The sequence below is a fragment of the Malaclemys terrapin genome, chromosome 8, assembly GCF_027887155.1.
Source record: "Malaclemys terrapin pileata isolate rMalTer1 chromosome 8, rMalTer1.hap1, whole genome shotgun sequence".
In the NCBI taxonomy this organism is placed as follows: domain Eukaryota; kingdom Metazoa; phylum Chordata; order Testudines; family Emydidae; genus Malaclemys; species Malaclemys terrapin.
In genome coordinates, this window is record NC_071512.1 from 20,655,635 (window position 1) to 20,680,962 (window position 25,328).

At 44.2% G+C, this 25,328-nt stretch overlaps 1 protein-coding gene across 1 annotated transcript in view; it reads left to right on the forward strand.

Annotated features, from left to right (window-relative positions):
* The first annotated feature begins 4,048 nt into the window (after window positions 1-4,048).
* The window catches only part of NEURL1B (neuralized E3 ubiquitin protein ligase 1B), a 50,907-nt gene continuing 29,627 nt past the window's right edge, over window positions 4,049-25,328 (forward strand). Inside the window, exon 1 of the mRNA XM_054037381.1 lies at window positions 4,049-4,209. Coding sequence (XP_053893356.1) covers window positions 4,179-4,209 — 31 coding nt within the window. The 5' untranslated portion in view covers window positions 4,049-4,178. The remainder of the gene's footprint in view (window positions 4,210-25,328) is intronic.

Below are 25,328 nucleotides of genomic sequence, written 5' to 3' on the forward strand. Positions count from 1 at the left end.
TGAATCTGATTTCAAGATGGGTAGGAAGCTCATGAGGCCAGGAGTGTGATATGCCCCTAAATCCCAGAGTGAGAGGTGTCTGGTGGCAGCAATCTGGTCTCCCTGAAATTTTGAGGACAAGTGTTTAGGAGGCCAGAAAAGAGGGAGGAGCAAGAAGATGTGACTAAGGTGTGAGAAGGGAGTTCAGCAGAGTAAAAGGGAATTGATTCTGACCATATGCAGCAGCACAAGAATAAACAGGAGGCTTGCCCCCCAGCAGCCAGAAAATCTGTCTACCTGCACAGTTGTTCCGTTTTATGGAAAGGGAAGGTTTGATGGCTAATGTACATGATGATCCAAAACAGGAAGAAATGATTCCTCTCAAACACTGCAGGTTCTGTTCCCAAAACAGAAATGGTCTACAAATTGTCAACACATCACCTGGCTGTTATCAAAAGAGATTAGCCTGTAATTATTTACTGCCACCTGTTAGAAACGTAAGAATGCTGAGTGATGATAATGTTTATGTTTACATAGCACCTTTCATCCCAACCCTCCTCCTCCCCCTCGTCCCAAGGGGATTAACAGACAGCATGTGGATCATTTGATACATATATCTGTTTGGTGTCGCTCAATGGAGATTTAGTTGTTCCTAATAAATTATTCCCATCTCCTGAGAGATTACTTTTATATGATTGTCATCCCGTGGCTTAAAACCCAAAGACAGCCCAGGGTATCTAATAAAAATTCTTGTGTGCACACACTGATAATAAGACATTTTCCGAATTGCATCTCTTGCCTGTGCATGATGGCACAGCTGTTTCTTTGCACTACTCAGACCTCTTGACACTGCTCTGCAGCATCCACACAGCAAAATAACAGGGCTTGGTGCTGACCAGGGTCCTAGGACCAAGGTCCTGAGTGCTTTCTGACCTGACTCAGACTGATTTGTGTGTGGATGGAAGCAGGGCTTGGACTCAACCTGAGTTGGAGCCTGGGCTTAGTGTGCAGTAAATCTATAACTTCAGTTTCATTCTGTCCCGATGTCAGGGTATGTGTTTGTGTGGAAAAGCTATAGGAGAGTTCTCTGTCAAGATAATCATCTGGCTAACAAAAAATATTCTTGAAATGTGTTATCAATAATTCCTCCAATTGCTGAAGCTGGAAGATTTTTAAAATTCTCTTGAGCTCTTAATAGTTTTTTCACTACTCAGACAGTTGGTTTCCTTTTTGCATTTCTCCAAGCTTGGAAAATGAGCCTCAACTGCTCAATTTCACTTTCTGTTTCCAAATTAATCCGTGTCACTTTCTGGTTCTCTTGCACTTTCCCGCTGTGGTTACTTTTGGGTACTTCAGGAGAGGGGGAGAAATCACGTTCCTTGAGCATTTCTCAGGCTAGTTATAGCATATTGGGTGAAGCTGCTATTTTAACAAAATATTAAATTTAGGAAACTTGATTGCATTCCCTGAGCTGCCTCAGTGACACCAGGATGTAGATTTCCATTTTACTTTATTCTATTTGTATCTGTTTTTGGGTGGTTTGGAACAGTCTGTGGGAAGGATTTCCCATGTCCCAGTGCAGGTGTGTAAGGGTGGGGAAAGAGGGACAAGGAGCCGTCTCCCCACCTGGTGCCCCTAGGGGGAGAGTGCACAGTATACGTGTTTGAAAGCACAGCCAAGGTGTCGTTACAGCCTACATGCAGTGGAAGAAACCCAGTTGTAGAATAGCCCCTCTATAGCTCTCCTTGCAATCTGAGGCTGTTAAATCGTAAAATAACTGCCTCTTCTTGCTGGGGGAGTTGTTTGCATTAGCTGAAACCTCACCTTCAGTGTTCTCTAGTGATACGAGGACTTTCTCTCAGTGTAGATAACATGACTGAACTTTTCCTCCTCCTTCCCCTTGAAGGGGAATATGCTTCAGTGAGTGCGCTCATGTCCTTGGACAATTTCTGCATATGTCTTTGCAGCTCAGGGCAACCAAGCCAGTGGTATAACATATGCTAACCTAAGAAGACAGCAGATGGGTGCAGGCTCTTTTGAGAACAGCTGCTGGTGTCTCATTTGATAAGGCCTTTTGTAACAAATCTGTATCATGGCATAATACAGGGAATTAGATCTTTTTGTCCCCTCTGCTATCCTGAGCCTTACTTGACCAAGTTCTACATGCCTTAGCTTTTAGACTGTCATTTCAGCTTTTACACAGTGGACAAGACTCTGCTCTCAGATGGGCCAGTGTAAATCCAGAGTCATTGCCTTGTAATTGCTCTAGATTTTTACCTGTGTAAATGAGATAAAAATCTGACCCAATTGGTTTATCTTGCCAGGTGGTATTGGTCTAAGCTCCGCCATCATAAGCGCCACTCTTGTCTCACAAATTAGATATCTCTGGCTGTAGATTGCATAGACACTCAAAATATGATTGTGTATGCTCTTTAGAACTAGGGGTGCTGGGGGTGCGGCAGCACCCCCTGGCTTGAAGTGGTTTCCATCATATACAAGGTTTACAGTTTGGTTCAATGGCTCTCAGCATCCCCACTATACAAATTGTTCCAGCACCCCTGAGCTTGGCTCCCCCTCAGTGAGGCATCAATGTACCCAGTGTTCTTTGGGCATGCCTCCTTGATAGAGAGGACAAGAATAAATGGTGATATCTCCCAACCGCGACTGTCTTGTGGCACCAATGTAAGACATCACTCAAGTAGATGATGCAGATCTGTGATTCTCTCTCTCTCTCCCTTCTCACATGAGGAATGAAATGGTTAACAATTATGATATCTAAATTATCATCACTGGTGATCTGAATTAACACCTCAAAGCTACTGTTCCAGACTTTGTGGGCTCAGACATCTTTTTATAGGTTACACTCCGTTCACATTTTCTGCAGAACTGTAACACCTATAGACAATTTGTCTCATGGCTGTTCTAAATTTGCCATTATATTTCAGACAGAAAAATGTAAAAATCACAATTATAATATTGTGAATGCTGCACTTCCAACTACCTGCTTCTATGGCCTTCATTATCATCATAGCTGAGTACCCCGCAACTATTACTGAGTTTATCAAAACAAAACCTCTGTGCTGGGGGGAGTGTTATTGTCCTTGGTTCTCAAGTGGGAAAACTGAGTCACAGATTTCAGAGGGGTAGCCGTGTTAGTCTGTATCAGCAACAACAACCTGGAGTCCTTGTGGCACCTTAGAGACTAACAAATTTATGTGGGCATAAGCTTTCGTGGGTTAGAACGGATCTGCATCTGACAAAGTGGGTTTTAGCCCCTGAAAGCTCATGCCCACATAAATGTCTTTGTGTCTAAGGTGCCCCAAGCGCTCCTTGTTTTTGCTGAATCACAGAGCAGTCATACAGCAAATAAGTGAGAACAGACCTCGTCTCCCTTTTAACCACTGGACCATATTCCCCAAATGAAACATTTGAAAGAAAGTTTTTAGTGGTAACTATCTGTTCTGAGAACAAAGCTTCAAGCACTACTGTGGTCTGAGCCTGGTAAAAATGAGAGTGATTGATTTTTCTAAAGCAGAAACGTAAAGAGAATGGTCTTCTCCTTCAGCCTGTAAGCTAAGCCCTCTCGGTGCTAGGTAAGAATTTTGTAAGTTGGGGGGGGGGGTTTGCATTTCTAGCAGTAGTGGAGGGTCTTGCATACACCCTGTAGGCTCTCCAACGGGTGGGGCGCCCTTATTATAACAGAACTAAGGGGTCCTTGGAAGTAGCTGTCCTTACCCTGACGGATAGGATCACCCTCCCCATGCACGCTCAAAAGGGCAGGTCGCCGTTTGCCTGGCCACACTAGCAGGCCCAGTGTGCGTTAGTGGGGGCAGCACAGCCCCACAGACCCCCGCCTCACTGCCCAGCAGCCGGCGCCCTCTGTCACCCCGCAGCGCCCTGGAGCGTCCCCCATTGTCCTGCCCTGCAGCCCCCACTGAGCGCCGGGGCCAGGTTCCTGCAGCTGCCGGCTCCGCCCCGGCAGGGCGGGCTCTGAGCCCGCGCCCCGCCCCCTAGAGGCGGCCCGGCCGCGGGGAGCGCGGGGAGCTGCTGGCTCAGTGCGGCTCGGGCTGCGGTGTGGGGAGCCTCGCTGAGCGGAGCCCAGGCACTGCAGAAGACGCTCCCAGCCCCCGGCAAATGGCCCTTCGGAGCGCAGCGCAGCCCCGGGCCCGCAGACCGTCCGCCCCCCGCCGCGCGGAGTGATGGGCAACACGGCGCACAAGAGTCTGCCAGGTAAGGGGCTGGGGCCCTGCAGCCCCTGCTCCCCAGGGAGCGCGCTGTCCCCGGGGCTTCCAGGGGAGGGACGGAGCTGCCCCCGCCCCCTCTCTCATCTGGAGAGAACTAACCCCCCATCCATGCCAGGGCTGGGGAGCGAGCCCGACACCCGGGCTGGAGATACCTTTCCCCATCCTTCCCCTCTCCTGTGAGATGCCAGGGCTGGAGGGAGCTGCTCCACCTCCTAGGAAGCGGCTGTTTTTGTCTGAGCAAGTGGGCAGCTTTATGCTGTATGATCTGGAGTTTCCATGCTGCTCTCGTGGTGTCCTGGAGTCAGTAGGAAAGGCGCTGCCCCTGCTGCTGCACATGCTGCTTTCTGTCACATGCCGCTGTTACTGAGATCAAGGAGATCGGGTTTTACCCCCGGGTCCCTGGGTTTGTGTTCTGGAGTGCCAACACGTGGGTGGATGTGGGGGAAGAACAGCCCCCCTTCTCTCTCATTGCCACAAATTAAAATCTGTCAGGAAGGAAAGGGGATGAATGTTGTGTGTACAGCCTAAAAGAGAAAAGGGGAAATTTATTGTTAAAAGGGAGGAGGGAGTTTTGAAGTCCTCTTTGCAGTCTTTGGCAGTGAAGAAAGCAGCATGGTCAGCAAGGAGACATTTAAAATCCAAATCCTTTTTGTGTATCTTTAAATCTCACTTGTTTCAGTAGCTCGGACTAGCAACCCTTAGCTCTCTTTACTTTCCAAATGGTGCTCAGTTTTGTGTGTATGTGCGTGTGGTAAAGGGGGCTAGTTTTCTGTTGTCCCTGAGAGGTAGGGGCTGAAGCTGTGTGTTGAGGAGGTGAGGGAGAGTGTTCCTTTCCAGTGGACACATCGGGCAGGATTAGATGTGTGAAGGGACAGATGCTGAAACTAATGACTTTTGTTCAGTAGCCAAGCGTTGTGCTGACAGAAGAGATGATCACTTTAGGGACAGTTTAGGATTTGTATATTTTCCCTTCCTTTTAACCCCAGTTCCTGTGTCGTAACCAGAATAAGCTTTTTAAAACTCAAGGGTCCTCCAGAGACCCCAGAAGCAATGGGAATAAAGACAAGGGACCTTTAGCAGCTGGGGTAGATTCTGAACCCTGTGAGTGCAACAAAAGAGGGTAAACTGGTACTGTTCTTGCAGCTGAAATGGAGAGACCCTGGCTTTCAATTGAAATACTTTTCGTTGTTGTTTTTTTAAAAAGGACTTTGTGTGTAATTGTGCACAACTTCTTCAGCTGTTCAGTCACACAAGAGGGAAACTATCTGAAAGCAGACCTGAAATGTTTGGTGGACTGCCTTGGTTTTAAAAGGCCTTTTCAGTGAATGCTGTTCTTATATAAGAGAAGCAGATATTCCTTTTCTTACAAACTCATAATTGCGAGTTTTCCCCCTCAAAGAATCAGAAAGCTTTGGGTCTTTATAGAATCAACAGTACTGAATTACTGAACCCTTGTGAATTGCTATCTTCAGCTGTTTTTTTTTTTTCTTTGCAGCCATCCTGCATGTCACCCTTTGTACTTTGGGCACCCTATAAATAAAAAGAGTATTATTGAGCTTATTTAAAGAAACAGAAGGACCTACTGAATGCACGCATGCCTCCCAGTAATCAGCCCAAGGTTTGAATACTGAAGATTTGCACTTGGATTTGCCCTTATATTTTCTGTGAAAAGAGAGGGTGACTCACAAAAGAGCTTTTAGGGTAGTTGTTTGTGATTAGCTATGAACCCAGCAGGAGATTTTTTAGATGAAAGCTTATATATCTTATTTCTATCTGCACTTGCATCTCTCTCCTACAGATATTACGCCTATATAGGAAATGACCTTTTCTCATCCTAAAAGACATCACAGCTGATTTATGTAATACTTGATGAATGAACGAATAAAAGAGTGAAAGGGAGTTCTTGAGATTGAAGAAAATCCATCCAATCAGTAGGCTCTACAGATAGAGGGCAACATCAGGCTACCATCCCAAACATGTGAGAGAGCCACAAGCCAGAGGGGAGGGATACATTGTTAAAGACAGAACTTCATGAGATAAAAGCTTTACCTTCTGGGAGGTGGGATGTAGAGCTTTTATACTCTATATAAGGTTAAGGGGTTATAAAAGTTATTTCTGCCTGTTGCTGGAACAACCTTTACTGGGCAGCCTACATGTACATAACATAATAGCTGGGAGTTAAATCCTTGGTGAAGTCAGTTGTTTTTTGTGATTGAGCAATTACTGGTGATGAAAGACTTTTTTGTTTTTCTCTGTGTTTTTTTATATTTAAAAAAAAAAGCCTTTTCTTCAGACTATAAAATTCCTCATTTTGTCATTGTTCTTATTAACCTTCATTTTCATGTTGTATCCCTGAACTGAGGTTTTCTGCAAAATACGAATTGGTTGGGAATATTCTGCTTATAAATGTTTTCCAGGATGTGCAAGGCAAAAACATTTGTGATGCTCAAATGTTGTTTGAAATTGTTCTGAAAGATTCTAAAAATGTGACATTTCTGAAATTCTGCTGATTTTTTTTAAATAGTAAGTTAAAAAAAGCAGGTAGCATAATGCTGCATAAAGCATTTAAGATGAAAGAAGAACAGGGTTTTTCCCTTTAAAATATATATATTTTTCAAGTTTAGGAGCGAATTCTGCAAATTTGTACTTAATTATTTGCTTCTGGGGAACTGAGGCCCTGAATCTTAAAGGAATTTAAGCTCCTAACTTCCATTGATTGGTTAAAAGGGTGTGTTTGCCATATTGGGTTCATAGTTTGCAGTGTAGCAACCCTTTGTTATCAAACCGTCATTCTAGAAAGAAGCAGGTGTTGAATTTTTTTTTCAGAGCAGTTGTTTGAAAATTGGACAGTCCTTTCTGCAGACTGAATTCTTGGGTGAATTCCAATTTACAAAGGCCATGACTATTTAGAATTACTTAAATCTAACCTCAAATCTTTAAGCATTTCATCTCCTTCTTTCCTGCATATGTCTGAAAAATTCTTCCTTTGCACCCTGACAAAATGAACAACACACCGTCTCATTTTAGCTCGCAGAGGAATTTCTCTCCCCTGTCACAGAAGCTGTGGAAGGTATTTGAAGGAAGAAAAAAGCCCACTAATACTAGCCCAACACTTCTTTTAAACTTTTTGCTAAATGTAGAAGCTTACAATGCAGCTTGTTTTTTTTTTTTTTTTTAAATCAACATAAAAAGAGTTGAAGATGGAAAACTGATTTCCATTCTGATTAGAGGCGGAGAAAATCTAGAGAGATCTCTTACATTTGCTTCATGGAAAAGCCAAACAATCAAACTATTTTTGGATTTACATATAAATTTGTCCAATTCTTATCTCAAATGCTGAAAGGCAATCTGAAATCCCCGCCTCCTTTTGCATTGTTCATTCATTTGTGTTTATAAGCTCACTTGATTGAACTTCAGCCGCTTATTGAAACGTTAATACTCCTTGTCTTTTTTTATCAGGCATCTTCATTTAATGATAGAAGCAAGCATCCTACTGATGCTGAAGAAATTGTACCAGGAGCTTGGTTAACTTCTGCTGGCCAAGCATTTTGATGGTTAACACAGTAGATTAAGGCAACTGTCAAATTAACAGCAAGATTCCTAAATGGAATGGTACTGAAATGAGTAATAGAGCAGGGCTAATGAAAGCCAGTTTCTATATTTGAGCTGGTTAAGGAGGCATTGGGTGAAAAGAGCTGTGATGTGTCAAATACATTTAACAAAGACTCTGGGGTGGTGGAAATTGATCTTCTCTAGATGACAGCTTGATGATACATGAAGCACTCTGTCAGCAAAATAAGCTTTCCCTTTTGTTATTGGTCTCAGCCACCAATGGGTCAACAGAACTCCTTAGCAATCTGTTCATATTGATTCACTTTCATGTATGATGTGCAAGATATGTTCACTGCACAACAACTCTGGGAATTTAAATCCGTATGCTGCACCTCCTCTCCCTGATATGTGGGCCCAGACCTACCATGCCTACTCAAACTTCAATGGGAGCATTGCCTGAGTGGAAGAATGCAGTATTGGACCCTATGTTTGGATATGCACCCTTTGCCTCCACCCTCCTGCTGTATGTTGTTTAAAATAATTTGTGGCTGAGTGGTTAAGCAAGAGCGAAGACTTCATTCAAGCCCATCACTTTTCTTTCTTCTGTAGATGATAAACTAGTTTGCAATATTGCAGTCAATAGGTAGAACTTTTTCTGACTCGCAAAGCTGGCTGAGTGGTCAAGTGGAAGTTGTTGGAGGATTATGTCACATATCAAGGACTAATTTTATGACATTGAGGTGGGTTTGTAGGTAATGTTACCCCTTGTGTTTTGAAGCTAATTTGTTCTTGTCTGTTTTTGCTGATTGCCTAGCTTTCCCCACTGGTTGCTTTCATCTCCCTAGTCTCTGCTATTGCTCCCCTTGGCTTTGACTTCACCTCTCCTCTGCCTGATTATTTCCTCTCATCCTCCCTCCCCTCCCACTGTCTCTGTTGCTCCTTCTTTGTTACTTTACCCCCACTCCTCCCTTTCAGCCCCACCTTTTCACTCACTCTTCCTCCTATTCACCAACACAAATCCTATAAGCTATCCCAAATTCTTCCTGTCACATTCTCCTCCTTTATGGTGACGCTCACTCCAGCCCTTCCTCCACCCCCAGGATGCACTGCATCTCTCCCCTTCTCCCCCCCCCCCCCCCCCCCGCACTACCAGTGCCCTTTCCTCCTCTTCCCCTGTTACCAACAATAAAGTTTCTAACTGTTCCCTATTTCTAATCTCTCCACTTGCGTCCTCAGCTCTAGCCCTATCCTGGCCACTAACTTTTCTCATCTGTTTCTTAGCCTGTCACACTGTTCTGGCCATTTCTTCTCAAAATACATGTGTGTGCTGGGCTTCCATATGCTCATAATATGGCTAGTAGGGAGCTGAGGTGTGGTAGAGAGCAGTGAGTGTATAGGTGCCTGAGGAGAGTGGTGAGGTCATCAGACAGGCTTGGAGAGGCTAAGAGAGGGAGTACTGAAGAGAACTGATGGGATCCTCGTGACTTGGAGAAGTCCCTACATTGAATCAGGGTGTAGCAGAAGGCTGCAATGATTAGCATGCAGAGAGAGGTCCAGTTGAGAGAAGCAGGGGAAGTCTCAGCCAGCCGCCTGCAGTGGTCGGAGAGAAGCACTGACAGCTGCTCCAGTAGGAGGGCAGGAACGCAGCAGGCAGAAGCAGAGTAAGTGACCTACGTACAAGCCAAGAATGTACCAGTTGGGTTCCAGTTGGTGACCCTGGCCCAAATAGGGCCATTGGTATTTAACAAAGCAACCAGACTCCCTTTTTACAATCCGCCTTGGGTTTGATTGCCATGCTGCACCCCCAGCCTTAATCACAACTGCAAAGAATATCAGCTATGGCTGGCATGTGTCTTTGGTAAACATGAGGAATAATGGGGCTTGTTCTAAAAGAAATGATCTTCTCCTCAACTTCAAGGCCTCTTCCATGTGTATAAAATATATATATATGCCCCCTAGCTACACCCTTCACGTCCTCTTCCCACTGCTAATCTTCACACCTTCATGTGTCCGGAACTCCCTTCATACCATGCTTTCGCTCACTCCTCTTCAAGCTCCTCCTTAACGCACCACCTCTGTGAATTCTATCGACCAATGTACACTCCTTGAACGGCTGTTTGTATTTCAACCAAAAATCCCCACTCTGCTCTACACCTTTCCTTGTGTGTAATGTACTGTTTTATCTAGTTATTATGATGCAGTCCCGGGAGCTGCTGAGCACTAGCTTCCCTCGGAGGTGAGAGTACTTAGACCTTAGATTGGGGATCGCTTGAGAACACCTGTTCTTTGCCAGCACATTCAGAGTTGGGGTGTTTTGTGGGGAGAAAATATCCTTTCCATAATGGAAACAAGGAGGGAAACTAACCCTTTTGCCACAGTCAAAAATCCCCTTCACCCAAGTGATGTTTCCCACCATGAGCTTCTTTCAAAATGTTGGCAATGAAAGATCCTAATGGGTAAAGGTGGGAGAAACAAACACATCTGTCTGTTTTATGTTGCTGCCCATCAACCTCCATGTAAAATTGATAGCACTATTGAAGCCCCTAGTGAATTTCCTGGAGCCTCTGGTCTTTCTCCCTTTCTGAGGTAAAAACTCAGCTTGCAGTATGATTTTTGGTGTTGATTGTTTACATTTAATTCATTTCCTCTTTTTTGTTTTGTCTGGTTGGTAGGGATTTATTGGGTTGAAGGAGTTGTCAGTGTCATGTCATTCTTATCCCAACAACAACCTTCTTTATATCTCTTTTCCTTTTTTATTGGTAAAGCAGAGTTTGGGAGTCAGGGTTCCTGAGTTCTCTTATTGGCTTTGCTACTGACTTGCTATGGACTTTCATCAAGTCATTTTATCGTACTGTGTCTCATTTTTGATATAAATATTGTTTTGTCGCCCGGAATTTGTAAGATCTAATTAACATCTGCAGACCATGAAATCCTCCAATGAAAGAAGCCATAGCCCTGCAAAATAAGATTATCTTGTTGTGTGTTATATAGCTTTTTGCATTTGTATTTCTCTGAAGGAAATCAGACACTGAAGACTGTCGTGTGATTCAAGGCTCCAGCACAGTATGTATGATTCATATGCTGAGAACTATATATAAACAGCCTAGCACAGTACAAATCCAGAAATTCATTGCATCCAACTGGTTTGGTAAATTCAGATGCTACTGGCAAAATCTGGATTATTCAGACCATACAAACAACTATATACACATCCAGGAAGACAGCAGCTATCAAAATTGTAGCTGTGTTGAGCCACCATGCCGGCCCCAGTGCCCTCTGTCTGTTCAGACAACCATACAGTACTTTTCCAAGGGTATTATTAAAATCAGAGCACTTTTCGGTTCTTGACACATACAATTCAGTTACCTCCCATTCTGTTGTACTGTTTGCATTCTAGAAGGGGTACAGTATTGTTTTACTAACTGGTAAAATGCTGTCTCTAGTAAACACAACACTTTTTTGCATTGTGTGACAGTCGGAAAATTGCTGGAATTCAAAGGGTTTTTCATTCAGAAGACCGGTTTACCCAAATATAACCATTGTTCATTTAAGCCCAACTTTTCAAACATAGGTGCTTAAAGTCACACACCTAAATGTGTGCATTTAAACACCTCGTTATAATGGCCTGACTTTCAAAGATGTTGAACACACAGAGTTCCCTTTGAAATGCAAAGGAAATTGTAGGTGTCCAGCCCCTCTGAAAATTAGACCACTTATGTGGAAGTATAAATATGAATTTAGGTGCTGAACTTTAAGCACTCAAGTTTGAAAATGTGAGCATTAATGTTTGTTTGACTTGATAATTCACTTTGAAGCTTATGTAATAGTCCTGGTCTCATTCCATCAAGGATCCTCCTGTGTATAATTTTCATTGGCTTCAATCAAGAATGGAGATAAACATATTGCTCTTTGTCAGAACTGGTGGATTTAGCATTAAGCCAGTTCTGTTTTCCAGGTACACTTTTGGTTAGGCAATGCCTGCTGCACAGCTTGCCTTGAAAAGAAACCTTGTGTTGCTCTTCTCTATTAAATTGTCACAGTGCCTGTCTGTGCAGGTTTGTAACTAAAATAAGCATTCACAAGGTGGGGGTATGCACATGTCTTAGTGATGGATGTTGCTGGGTTCAAAAGACAGGAAAGGAAGGAAGGAGGTTACAGTGAAGCTATTGAAATGGGTAAGGGTGGAGCAGGAGAGAGAGTTTGTGAGAGAGAACACACAAGTGAGTGCTCACTTGTTGAGATGACTTAGAAAGCTGGTACATGCAGTGGTGTTGTGGTCATGTTGGTCCCAGGATATTAGAGATAAGGTGGGTGAGGCAATCTCTTTTGTTGGACCAACTTCTGTTGGTGAGAGAGACAAGCTTTCGAGCTTACACAGAGCTCTTCCTCAGACAGAAGTTGGTCCAATAAAAGTTATTACCTCACCCACCTTCTTTCTCTTAGAAAGCAGATAGAAAGTGAAAGAAAGAGGAGTCCAGCCAAGTGTTGCATCCAGCAGAGAGGTGAGTGTGTTTATAAAATTAGCCCTTCTCACAATTTGGAATCTTTGACTGCTTTGTATTTGTATGGTGTTGAGCTGCCTGCTGCCTGGGCACGTACTCCTCCTGCCTATCTCTCTTCGGGTGATTACAGCCAGCTATTCTTCTCTGGGGCTTCCCATTACCTGCCTCTCTCTCTCTTCCCATTCTGCGGTGTTTGAATATGAGTGGGCAGTGTCTTCCTTATTCTCCCCTTGTGAGAGCTGTTGCAAGCTTGTGTGTCAAATCTCATCTCTCTGTGTGTCTGATAGTCGTGTTTCTCCCCAGTGTGTGCACCTTTTCTATCTCCCATGTTTTTGGCTGCTGCTTATCTCCATCTGTTTGCTACCTGTTATGGCGGCCAGACAACGTCTTTCACTAGTTACTCACACCTTTCCTGACTCTTATGAGCTCTCTGATTTATGACACTCACCCAGGGAACCATTTTTCAACCCTGCTTAGTGCCACGCCAGATGGCAGAAGTAAGTTTACCTATGCACAGGTGGAGATTGGGAGAGCCGGGGAGAGAAAGCTGCCCTTTAAAGGGGAGCTGGCTCAATGACCCTATTGGGTGTTTTTTCCCATCTGTAGGGAGATAGTTAGCCTACTCAGCCACCAGAGCTTTTTGGGGGGCTTTTGTTTCTTTTCATTTAGCAAGTTCCTATGCCCCCCACCACCACTCTGTCAGGAGAAGCAGTTTTGTTTTGTCTTGCTGGAGCCCTCTCGGCTAGGAAGTTGTCCCTACTGCTGTAGTGTTGCCAGCTTTGGATGTCAGGGCACCTCTGCTTAGCATGACCTGAACCTCCCCGCCCCTGAACTTGTTGAAACGAAACAGACCAAGTTTATGTAGTCCCATTGACTTCTCCAGTTCTGGACACCCATTGTATGCCTGAGAGGAAAAGGCACTTTGAGCCAAGCAGAGATGATCCTGCTGTAAGCCCAGTAGTTACTGGGATAAGATACTGGTCTGAGAGACACCTTGTTTGGTCCCAAATAGGCACAATTTTCTTAACGTTGCTCCCTGTGCTGCTGGTTGACGGCTTTATTGGAAGAAGAGCATGAACCTCTGCACTGTGTAGGTGCGTGGAGGTGTTTGAAAGGATAGCTTGCCACAGGCTTTTTCTGTCTGCCTGCAGACCTTGGTGCCCTGCTGTCTCAATTGCAGAGTGTCGCTACTGTAACTTCCTGCTGTCTGAACTGTTTGCAGAGGGACTTTGGAGGAGAAGTGAATTGCTGCTTGTTAATTTGTTTTTCCCTCTTTGGCAGCCCAGACAGCTCATTCTGCTTTGTTGTGTTGGCAAGAGATTTTTTTCCCCCTGAAATTTTTTCTTACATGTTTCTTTATTGCCAATAGGATGTGTGTAGTTCAGAAAGTCTCCAAACTGAGCAGAAGAGACCAGGTTCCCTTCCATGTTAGAGCAGGAGCAATGTGATGAAAGAGCTTTGCCTTTCTCCTTTCCCCACTGTCAGGGCTGGCATGGAGAAGCCAAATCATAAGGCTAGGAATGACTTGCCCTTTGCTGTTGGGACTGCCTGTGAAGCTCCTTCACAGACCAAGTCATTTAACCACATTTTAAAGTTTTTTTTAATATAGAGGGAAAAATCACCCATTTATGATGTGTCTAAGAGCTGTTGACACTTCAAGGGGAAAAAAATGGGGAAAAGGTCTGTTTATAGACTCTTCTGCCAGCTTATTGTATATGACACTAATTCCCTGTTCTCTTATTTTACTACCGATATTTGCATTAAAACAAGACCTTTGTACTTCAGCAATTCATCTGTTTATTCTGTTCATCTGCAGAGTCACAATTGTCTATGACATTACAGTTGTTTCTGTGACTATGCTTGTGATGTTGTATTGGACCATGGCTCCAAAGTGATGAATAAGCAGCCAGAACAGATGAAGAAAGATCTCACTTTCATTTCTAGTGAAGGAACTTGGAAAATACAATCTCTTGGGGAAATTCTCTCTGAACAAAAAAATTGTTTTAATTGGTTCTCTAAACTGCAGAAAGAAAAGTTGCTAGAGTTTGCTCTTCTTAATAGCGGTGGAATGTTAAAGCAGCTAACCCTGCCTGACAAGCCTGAGATTAATGATGAAATGTCTTGTTTTGGGGCAAAAGAAGATAATTCCATCCAGGCTTACCTTTTTTGCTCTTAGATATAAACAGAATTTCTGACAGCTGCTTTTCTTAGCTTGTGATCTATTTTGGTTTCAGAAGTAGGTCTATGGCTCTCATCTTAATGCACCTATAACATTATAACAGAGTAGTTACAAAGCTATCTCTACTCTTCTCTGGTGATAAGTTTAAGAGCATATTTCTTAATGAGGGGAAATTACCATTTCTTGGGGTCTTGGATTTGACAATGTTGAGTCGAATTTTTTTTTTTAACCTAATGAAAAGTACAGCACCACTACTAAGGGTTCCCAGCTCTGGGATCCCATAGGAGAGGGTGGGTGTGAGTTCCTGCTATGCTACCACCTTGGTAGAGGGTGCAGAAACCCCTGTTGTTAAGGTGGGGAAGAAGGGACTAACTGGAACCCAGGAGGGCTGAAAGTTGAGCCCAGGAAGAGCAGGGCCAAAGACTGTTGTGTGCCTAGTGTCAAAACCTGGCCCAGTTCCATCTGGATGGACATCAGTTGGTTGTGAGTAGACCCAGCTGCTGGATCCCATGTGCATTTAAGCCACCTGCTTCTGGGCAGAACCTGGTTCCCGCCCCTAGCTCTAGGTCTATAAGACACATCCCCAGGTTCAGATGCTTTGTCTGAACTCTCCCTTGGGGCTTTGGGACTCCACTATCTGGCTGCTTCAGTATTTCAGACCTCTTGAGACCACCTAGTTGTTTACACATGCTTCCTCAGAGTTCCAGTAGGCTGTGGTCACTTTGGGTTCTTTGTAGACAACGTGGCAGGATGACAAGGAACACTGGCTTAGCACAGGAATGTCTTAAATCACAATCACTTTACTCTTAAAAAGCTGTGGAGAGTTACAGATCTTGCAAAATAAAAGTCCTGTATGCAGCCCTTCTGGTCTGATCTCACCCTTTCTGTGAGCCGAGGTCTTATCAGCGTTTCAGGTCAGGCAGATTCCCTTCTGCCTTCTCTCTCCAGCCAGTTCTTCTTGCATGTAGGGGTAGATGCCCCCCGCTCAGCAAAGAAACAGTCCTCTTAAACACAATCTGTTCCCTTTTGCCATGTGCTTAGGCTGGGGGAAACTCCTGCACCTTTCTCTTGTCAGGCTTATGTATAGAGAGTTCATTGTTCCATCGGATTGGGCCAGCAGTTGAGAGACAACCAAAGTTGATGTCCCAAGACTGCTGTGTGCTGGATACACAATAGTCTTTGGCCCTTTTCTTCCCAGGCTCAACTTCCAGCCCCCTTGGTCTTCAATTAGCCCCTTCATCCCCTTAACAGCAGGGGTCACTGTACCCTCTGCAAGGGTGACGGGGGGTTTTCAAATCCTATGCATCTTTAAGCCTATTTGCCTTTGCATATTGCATGCACAAATTCACTGTGGTTCCATGGAATAAATCCTACAAACATTTTAATAAGTTATGCATTGCAGTTGACTATTTCCCAGAGAGAGTGTCTTATTAAGATTCCAGTTGAGTTGGGACAGATCTTCATACCAGCATCTGATTTGTAAGCTTTAAATACCAATTACTGTATAATTCACCTACAGCGTAGCAGGGTTCTGTTTGTACTGTCTCCCTGATCAAAGGAATAGAGTGAGCAAGACAGATGTTTTACAAGTCAGAATTTCAAACAAATACATCTTGTGTTGAAGTTTATAAAAACTTAACCAAGGGATCTGCATGTGTGTGTATAAATATCAGAGTCCCGAACCGTGATCTTCGTACTGAGTCACTCCTTGGTATTTAGTGTTAATGCAGGATGTGACAAGTTTTGGGGGGAAATATACCCCCCAAAGCCCCTCAAATATAGACAAAATGTCTCCAGAAGGGTCTTATTCCCTTGGCCACCTGAGGGAATATGCTGATTCTAGGTGATGGTTTCAAAAGGGCCAAAGTGACTTGGACACTTAGGAGTCTAAATCTCATAGACTTTCAATGAGACTTGGGTTCCAAAATCACTTAGGCACATTTTAAAAATGCTATCTTTGGAGCTTAGCTGTCTAAGGAGAGCAACGTATTCTTCATATTTGAAAAGCTTCAAGGATTCTTGGATTTGCAGTTGCCCTCTCCCTTGCTTAGGAAAACTTCAGCGTCGACCAGCATGCACCCCAAGGGAACTCCCACTTCCTCGATGGGAGAGAGATGGAGTCCTAGGATTTTCATGTGATCCTTGTTTCTGAGACATTCACACAGCACTCATGCAAATGTTGCATTTGGCCTGTGAGACTGTGTGTGTGTGTGTGTGTGTGTATGTGTATTTGGGGGAGGCTTTCTGAAGGGACATAGCGCTTTCATGTTAAATCCTGTTTTTCATGGATTTAATACTCAAGCCCTACATGTAACAATAGTAGTGATTCATGCCCCCAAGAATGGACCTAAAACACAGCAATTTTCCTGTCCTTCCTCCACCTCAGAGAACTGTGGCAGAGTCAAAGGAGTTATTGTTCCCTACCTTTGTGGTTGTATAGTTTTAAGCAACAGAGGGTCCTGTGGCACCTTTGAGACTAACAGAAGTATTGGGAGCATAAGCTTTCGTGGGTAAGAACGTCACTTCTTCAGATGCAAGCCTGTAAAACTGTATAGTTTTAGTTTCATATGCATTGCCTATCAGCGGTGAATCCTAGATCAGTGAGACTTGTCTTCCTTGAGGAGACTACCAACATTCGGGGACTGACATAAGCAGCTATGTTACTAGAGTTCCTTAGTACCTTAGGCTCTGGCTACACTACAGAGCTTACAGCGGCACAGTTGCACCAATGCAGCTGTAGCACTGCTAGTTCAGGTGCTCTAAGCTGATAGGAGAGAGCTCTCCCATCGACTTAATTACTCCAGTCCCCGTGAGCAGCGGTAGCTAGGCAGGAGAAACTCTCCCACAGACAGCGCTGTCCAGATCCGCACTTAGGTCAGTGTAACTTGCATCACTTGGGGTGGCTTGTTAACACCTGTAAGGGACATAACTTATACCGACGTAAGCTGGACTGTGTACATATCTTAGTCTGTTCTTACTGCATCTGTTGTGGAGCCTGACAGATTCTCTCACTTCTCTTGTCCTTATAAATGCTGATCAGAGCTGTTGATCTTTGAGGATGTTTTGAGCAGGTTCTCCTGCAGTGATAAAAAAAATCAACATTTTCAGAACTAGGTGCCTGAATTTAGACCACCAAATTCATATTTAGGCAGCTACATAAGTGCTTTGACTTTTAGAGCTGTAGGTGCTCAGTACCTCTGAAAAGCAGGCCATTTATTTAGATGCCTAAATCCATATTTATTCCCCGAACATCAGGCACCCAGGTTTCAAATCTTCAGCCTCTGAGTGGAGATGCCCTTTGAAGGCTGCGTGATGGAGCGGATACGTCACTGGGCTGAGCTTCAGGAGATCTGAGTTCTATTCCTGAGTTCTATTCCTGACTCTACTGTGTGACCCCCTGAGCAAGTCACTTCTCCCGTCTCTGTTTCTGTTTCTCTCCCCCCCCCCCCCACCTTTGTCTGTCTTGTCTATTTAGATGGGAAAATCTTCAGGGCAGAGACTCTCTCTCTTCATGTGGGTTGTACAGTGCCAAGCACAAAGGGGCTTTAAATACTGTTAGATTCTCCCACCTCCAGTTTTCTTGATACTCGTATGCAGTGTGTGTCCAGTTCCGTTTGGACTGTGAACTCCGTCAAGCAAGGACTGTCCCTACTGATTTATTTGTAAATCACCAAGCATGATGTTGGTGTCAAATATCTATTGAAAGTAATGGGAGGGCACGGACAGTCGAGAGGCAGTAGACTTTACTTAGGTCCAAATTGGGAACCTTGTACATCGGTGTTGTCAAATCAGTAATAATAACTCCTGTCCTGGCCATCCAGTGCCTGCTTTGGAAACTGGATACGTACCTGCCTCCGAGTGCAAAACCTGCCTTCTCTATCATACTTATATAGTTCACTTTGCCATCATGTCTGATGTGCCTCACCATCCTTAATGTGTTTAGCCTTATAACACCCCTAAGAGACAGGGAACCACTATTTCATCCACTTTACAGATGGGGAACTGAGGCACAGAGTGACTTGCCCTGGATCACACAGGGGTTTGCAGCAGAGTAGGGAATCGAACCCTCATTTCCCACTGCCTAGGCTAGCATTCTATCCACTGGCCCATCCTTCCTCTAATTTTGGCCCACTTCATGCATTGAGAACTACGTAGATGAGCACATGGTTTTCAGTGCAGATCAGCACCTTCATTTCTTAGTCAGCCGTGAGCTCTGTTAGTTTTGCTTTTGCATCGTAATTAAAATAATTAATGTTAAAGTGCTAGAAGAGATGCCGCTGGGAAGCCTGTTGTGTGTGTAAGGTAGAGAGAAATCCATAATTTGTTGAGATTTGCATGTGTTCTGTTATCACTGTTCGCTGGTGAATGGTTCTGAGTGACTTATTCTAGTAACGAACTGGCTTGCTTTTCCATTAGTAATCTTTATTCTGTGTTATAGTTTAACGTGAGCAGCCAAGCCTGGAAGGGAAGACTTCAGCGAATGTAAAAAAGATTCTAATTGTATCAACTAATTAGAAAGAAGAACAAATAATTTTTGTGTGTGGGTGGAGAAGGCTTGTGCTTTTGTTTAATTGTTGCTTTACTGTTAAGACAATCGGATAGAAAGCCACTATCTTGGCAGTTTGATTATGTGGAGTAGGTTAGCACTGGAAGTTAGAGTAGTTGTGAAGTAATATTCATAACTGATAAACCGGGTTTTAAGTTTAACCCTTCTTTCCCCTGCAAAGAGAGAAATTCAATTATTTCCTGTGCTTTCTAGTAGGAAAGCAAATTCTCTCAGATAATAGTTGTGTGGTTAAGACCCACAGCTGGCAGCCCCAGAAGTACTGCGTTCGGTTCCTGGCTCTGCCAGAGACTTCTCATGTGACCTTGGGCAAGTCACTTTCCCTCTGTGCTTCAGGTTCCCCATTTGTTTACTGTATAATTCATGCCTACTTCACAAGCATCTTGTGAGACTTAATTAGTTAAAGTTTATAGAGTGCATTGAGACCCTTGAATGACAAACAGGATAGAAACAAACATATGTTATTGTTTTTATTGTTATCCTGTCATTGAGATGTAGGCCATGGGTGGAACTGCTAAAGGTGTCATTAATAGAACTGCTCAAAATGTTTCATTTGAAGTTTTGGTTGGTTTTGTTTTTTCTTTTTTTGATCCTTTTTAATGAAAAACTGTCTCTTTTTCAAAATGAAAACTGTCACAGAATTTATTTGTTTTTAATTTTCCATGGTTTTAAAAACAAAAAATATAAATGTTAAAAATTGTTCATTTCAAAAGTTTTCACGGAAAATGATCGTTGTTTCCCCACTATCTCTAATCTCTCAGTTGGCAGTCCCTAACATGGGGCAGTAGAAGAGCCCCAAATAGCTCTTATTTACAAACAAGCTATAGATTAAAACTTTTTAAAAATATATTCCTATTTAGAAAAATATTTATTGACAATCATGCTCTGACATACATTGTAATCAATAGGACCATCACCATTGACTTGAATGGGAGACGCAAAGGCATTTTTGCTGATCACCGAGATTTTCATCAGGAAAGATGAGCTTAAAGCTGCATGTGACAGCCAGGTAAAGGCTTAGCAGAAATATGGGCAACATTTCTGAGATGGTTTGTTCACATGCGTCTTTATCTGGACCAGATCTCTCCCAGCTGACCTGTTCGTTGATCCTCCTTTCCTCCTCTTGAACCCAGTACTGTCATAAAGAATTCACTGCCCATGTCTTTAAAATACAGTAACAGTGATGGGCAGAGATTTTGAGCAGTTCAACACTAAAGAAATTTCCCATATATTTCTGTATCTATATTTCTCTTTTGGGCACAGAACATCCCTTCTATCATTGAGTTGTTGCGTCAGTGTGTCTCTATTTATGGATATCACTGCAGTCATTAGTAACGGCTGAGCTGCCACCTCAGGCAGTTGAGACACTTTTGACTGCCCCTCTCTAGTTTCATTCCTCCATTTGTTCCAAGGCCAATAACAGCACTAGTAGCTCATGTTGTGACTTGTCCCTTTCTGTATAAACAGAAGATTAGCTAAAGGGAGTGACACTTTTCTGACAGTGTAGTAGCTATTGCTTTCGTGTACCTGGGTGGATACTTGAGTTTGCGCATTCTCCTAAAATGTACTACCCGCTTCACGCGAGACAGAGCATCACAGGGATAGATGTTCTGACACTACACTGCTGAGGGCTAGATAACTATGAGGGTGGGGAGGCCAGGTGATCCTGCTTCACCTGTTAGGGTGAGCATTGTGCATGCTGATTGTTTTATCAGCCTCCAGCGGTAAGGAGGGGTTCAGGGAGCTTCAAGGTAGATGGCCCCATTCTGTCATTGGAGATTGCGCCACTTTTGGCATATATGCTGTGAGAGGGTTTGTGTGAGGTGGGAAGTTGGGCGTAACAGAGTTCACCAAGGAAGAAATGTTGGCCCAGGGCTGGGTATGTGAAAGCCACCTCCCATCCTAGTCTCTCCAGCTGACCCTCCTCAATATGGTGGGCCCATCAAATTGACACATTTGGGATTCACAGAGAGAGATTGTATTTTGGATGCCTCTGCCATGGGAAATAGAAAGTTGAGATGTGGGAGAGGAGAAAGAAAGGAATTCCACATATGACAGAAATGTACCAATAGCTCTTTGGGCACAGACAGATGGTTTATGCAACACACAAGAGATGCTGTTCACAGAGCATGTGAGATGCCTGGAGACTTTAGGCAATACATGTAGGGAGACTCTCTGATGTTGTGTATGTGGTTTAAACTAGTCGATGTTAAGGCTAGGTCTACATAAGAAAAGGTTTGCTAGTATAGACATATTGGTATAACTATACCAGCAAACTCGCCTAGCGTGGACATTGCTTATCCCAGCAAAAAAGTGCTTTTTCTGGTGTAGTTAATACTGCTACCCCAAGCAAAATAAGAATGTCTATGCTGGTGTAGCTTATGCCACTATAACTGCATCTACACTCGGGCTTTTGCAGGAGAGAAATGTTGTTTAAAATAAAAAAAGACACTCTTAACCAACATTACTATACCAGGAAAAGTTTCTAATGTACAACTGCCCTAACTAGTATTTCCTAGAAAATGTGCTGAGGGAATATGGATGACATGTTGCACCTCTTAACTCTTTGTGCTTGTCTTGTGTAGAAAGATGAATTGGAGTCAGTCCACCTAGATGGCTCATTTTAATGTTAACAGCTGGTTGTTGAGGTGTCTTGCCAAAGAATGGTTTCTGTTTGCTGGCTGTGCTTTATCTTCAGAAGGATAGGCATTAGTAATTAATGGGTGTCTTTGTCACTAGAAACCAGCTAGAAAAGTAAACTCAGGAATCCTAAATAGAAACCAGAGACAACCAAGGTAAATCTGAAATGAAAGCCTTGAAGAAAGGATGGGATAGAACAGGGGCAGGCAACCTTTTTGGCCTGAGGGCCGCATCAGGTTTTGTAAATTGTATGGAGGGCCGGTTGGGGAGGGGGTCGTGGCCCGGCCCCCACCTCCTATTTGTGTCCCCCCCCGCCCCCCCGGGACTCCTGCCCCATCCAACCCCCTCTGTTCCCTGATGGCCCCCCTGGGACCTCTGCCCCATCCACACATCCTGTCCCCTGACCGCCCCTGGACCCCCGGTGCCCCATCCAACCCCTCCTCTCATTCCTGACAGCCCCGGGGACTCCTGCCCCATCCAACCACCCCTTCTCCCTGTCCCCTGACTCCCCCGGAATCCCTGCCCCCTGCTGCCCCATCCAACCCCCCATCCTTCCTGACTGCCCCCCGGGGCCCCTGCCCCCATTCAAACCCCTGTTCCCACCCTGCCCCCTATCCACACCTCCGCCCGCCACCCCGAACTCCCCTGTCCTCTGTCCAAGCCCCCCTGCCCCCTTACCGCGCTGCCTGGAGCACCGGTGGCTGACAGCACCGGCTGGAGCTGGGCCATGCCACTGCCGCCACCACGCAGCACAGAGGCCAGGCTCTGCAGCTGTGCTGCCCCAGGAGCTCACAGCCCTGCCGCCCAGAGCATTGCACCAGGGTCGGAGTGAGCGAGCTGAGGCTGCGGGGGAGGGGCCGGGGCTAGCCTCCCGGGCCAGGAGTTTGGGGGCTGGGCAGGACGGTCCCGCGGGCCATAGTTTGCCCACCTGTGGGATAGAAGAAATAGCAATTCTTCCCCAGTTTTAAGCTTTTCTGAGAGTGGTATAGATCTTCACATGCACACCATAAATACACTACAGTTCAAATATTGGGTGCTCTCCATCAGTTTTCTATGATGATATGAATTATTGAATATGTTATCGAAAGATCAGCTAATTTTCCAGGATACAGCCCTTAACCAATTCCATAGTGACAACCAGCTCCACGTGCAAATAACTATTAACCACTCATACATTGCACTTCTATGGTACACTGTTTGGAGGCAGGAAGAAGTTTGGAAAATCTTTTTGAGGTCCAGCTTTTCTCATTAAAGGGATGAATGAAAGCCGAGGAATGGACTGGTTGAGAATTTGAAAGTGGAAGGTAGCTTGGGTGAAAGTGATCATGAAATGATGAGTTCATGATTCTAAGGAATGGTAGGAGGGAGAACAGCAAAATAAAGACAACAGATTTCAAGAAGGCAGACTTTAGCAAACGCAGGGAGTTGGTAGGTAAGATCTCATGGGAAGCAAGTCTAAGGGGAAAAACGATTGAAGACAGTTGTCAGTTTTTCAAAGAGACATTATTAAGGGCACAAGAGCAAGCTATCCCACTGCGTAGGGAATCCTAAATAGAAACCAGAGACAACCAAGGTAAATCTGAAATGAAAGCCTTGAAGAAAGGATGGGATAGAACAGGGGCAGGCAACCTTTTTGGCCTGAGGGCCGCATCAGGTTTTGTAAATTGTATGGAGGGCCGGTTGGGGAGGGGGTCGTGGCCCGGCCCCCACCTCCTATTTGTGTCCCCCCCGCCCCCCCGGGACTCCTGCCCCATCCAACCCCCTCTGTTCCCTGATGGCCCCCCTGATGGCACGAGACCACCCTGGCTTAACCAGGAAATCTTCAGTGATCTAAAAATCAAAAAAGAGTCCTACAAAAAGTGGAAACTGGGTCAAATTACAAAGGATGAATATAAACAAATAACACAAGTATGTAGGGACAAAATTAGAAAGGCCAAGGCACAAAATGAGATCAAACTAGCTAGAGGCATAAAGGGTAACTAGAAAACATTCTACAAATACATTAGAAGCAAGAGGAAGACCAAGGAGAGGGTAGACTATTACTCAATGAAGGGGGGAAACAATAACAGAAAATGTGGAAATGGCAGAGGTGCATAATGACTTTTTTGTTTCAGTTTTCACCAAGGTTGGTGGTGATTGTATGTCTAATGCCAGTGAAAATGAAATAGGATCAGAAGAGGCTAAAACAGGGAAAGAACAAGTTAAAATTTACTTAGACAAATTAGATATCTTCAAGTCACCAGGGCCTGATGAAATGCATCCCAGAATGCTCAAGGAGCTGAGTGAGGAGATATCTGAGCCATTAGCGATTATTTTTGAAAAGTCATAGAAGATGGGAGAGATTCCAGACGACTGGAAAAAGGCAAATGCAGTGCCAATCTATAAAAAGGGAAGTAAGAACAACCCAGGGAATTACAGACCAGTCAGCTTAAGTTCTGTAACCAGAAAGATAATGGAGCAAATAATTAAGCCATCAATTTGCAAACATCTAGAAGATAAGGTGATAAGTAACAGTCAGCATGGATTTGTCAAGAACAAATCGTGTCAAACCAACCTGATAGCCGCCTTTGACAGGGTAACACGCCTTGTGGATAGGTGAAAAGCAGTAGAGGTGGTATATCTTGACTTTAGAAAAGCTCTTGATACTGTCTCGCGTGACCTTCTCATAAACAAACTAGGGAAATGCAACCTAGATGTAGCTACTATAAGGCGGGTGCATAACTGGTTGGAAAACTGTTCCCAGAGCGTAGTTATCAGTGGTTCACAGTCATGCTGGAAAGACATAACAAGTGGAGTTCTGAAGGGATCAGTTCTGGATCTGGTTCTGTTCAATATCTTCATCAATGATTTAGATAATGGCATAGAGAGTACACTTATAAAGTTTGCGGACAGTACCAAGCTGGGAGGGGTTGCAAGTGCTTTGGAGGATAGGATTATAATTCAAAATGATCTGGACAAACTGGAGAAATGGTTTGGACAAATGCAAAGTACCCATTTAGTAAGGAACAATCAGTGCACACATACAAAATGGGAAATGACTGCCTAGGAAGGAGTACTGCGGAAAGGGATCTGGGGAATCATAGTGGACCACAAGCTAAATATGAGCCAACAGTGTAACGGTGTTGCAAAAAAAGCAAACATCATTCTGGGATGTGTTAGCAGGAGTGTTATAAGCAAGACACAAAAAGAAATACTTCTGCTCTACTCTGCACTGATTAGGCCTCAGCTGGAGTATTGTGTCCAGTTCTGGGCGCCACATTTCAGGAAAGATGTGGACAACTTGGAGAGAGTCCAGAGAAGAGCAACAAAAATGATTAAAGGTCTAGAAAACATGACCTCTCAGGGAAGATGGGAAAAAAATGGGTTTGTTTAGTCTGGAGAAGAGACAACTGAGAGGGGACATAACAGTTTTCAAGTACGTAAAAGGTGGTTACAAGGAGGAGGGAGAAAAAATGATTTTCTTAATCTCTGAGGATAGGACAAGAACCAATGGTCTTAAATTGCAGCAAGGGAGGTTTAGGTTGGACAATAGGAAAAACTTCCTAACTGTCAGGGTGGTAAGCACTGGAATAAATTGCCTAAGGAGGTTGTGGAAACTCCAGCATTGGAGGTTTTTAAGAGCAGGTTAGCCAAACACCTGTCAGGAATGGTCTAGACAATACTTAGTC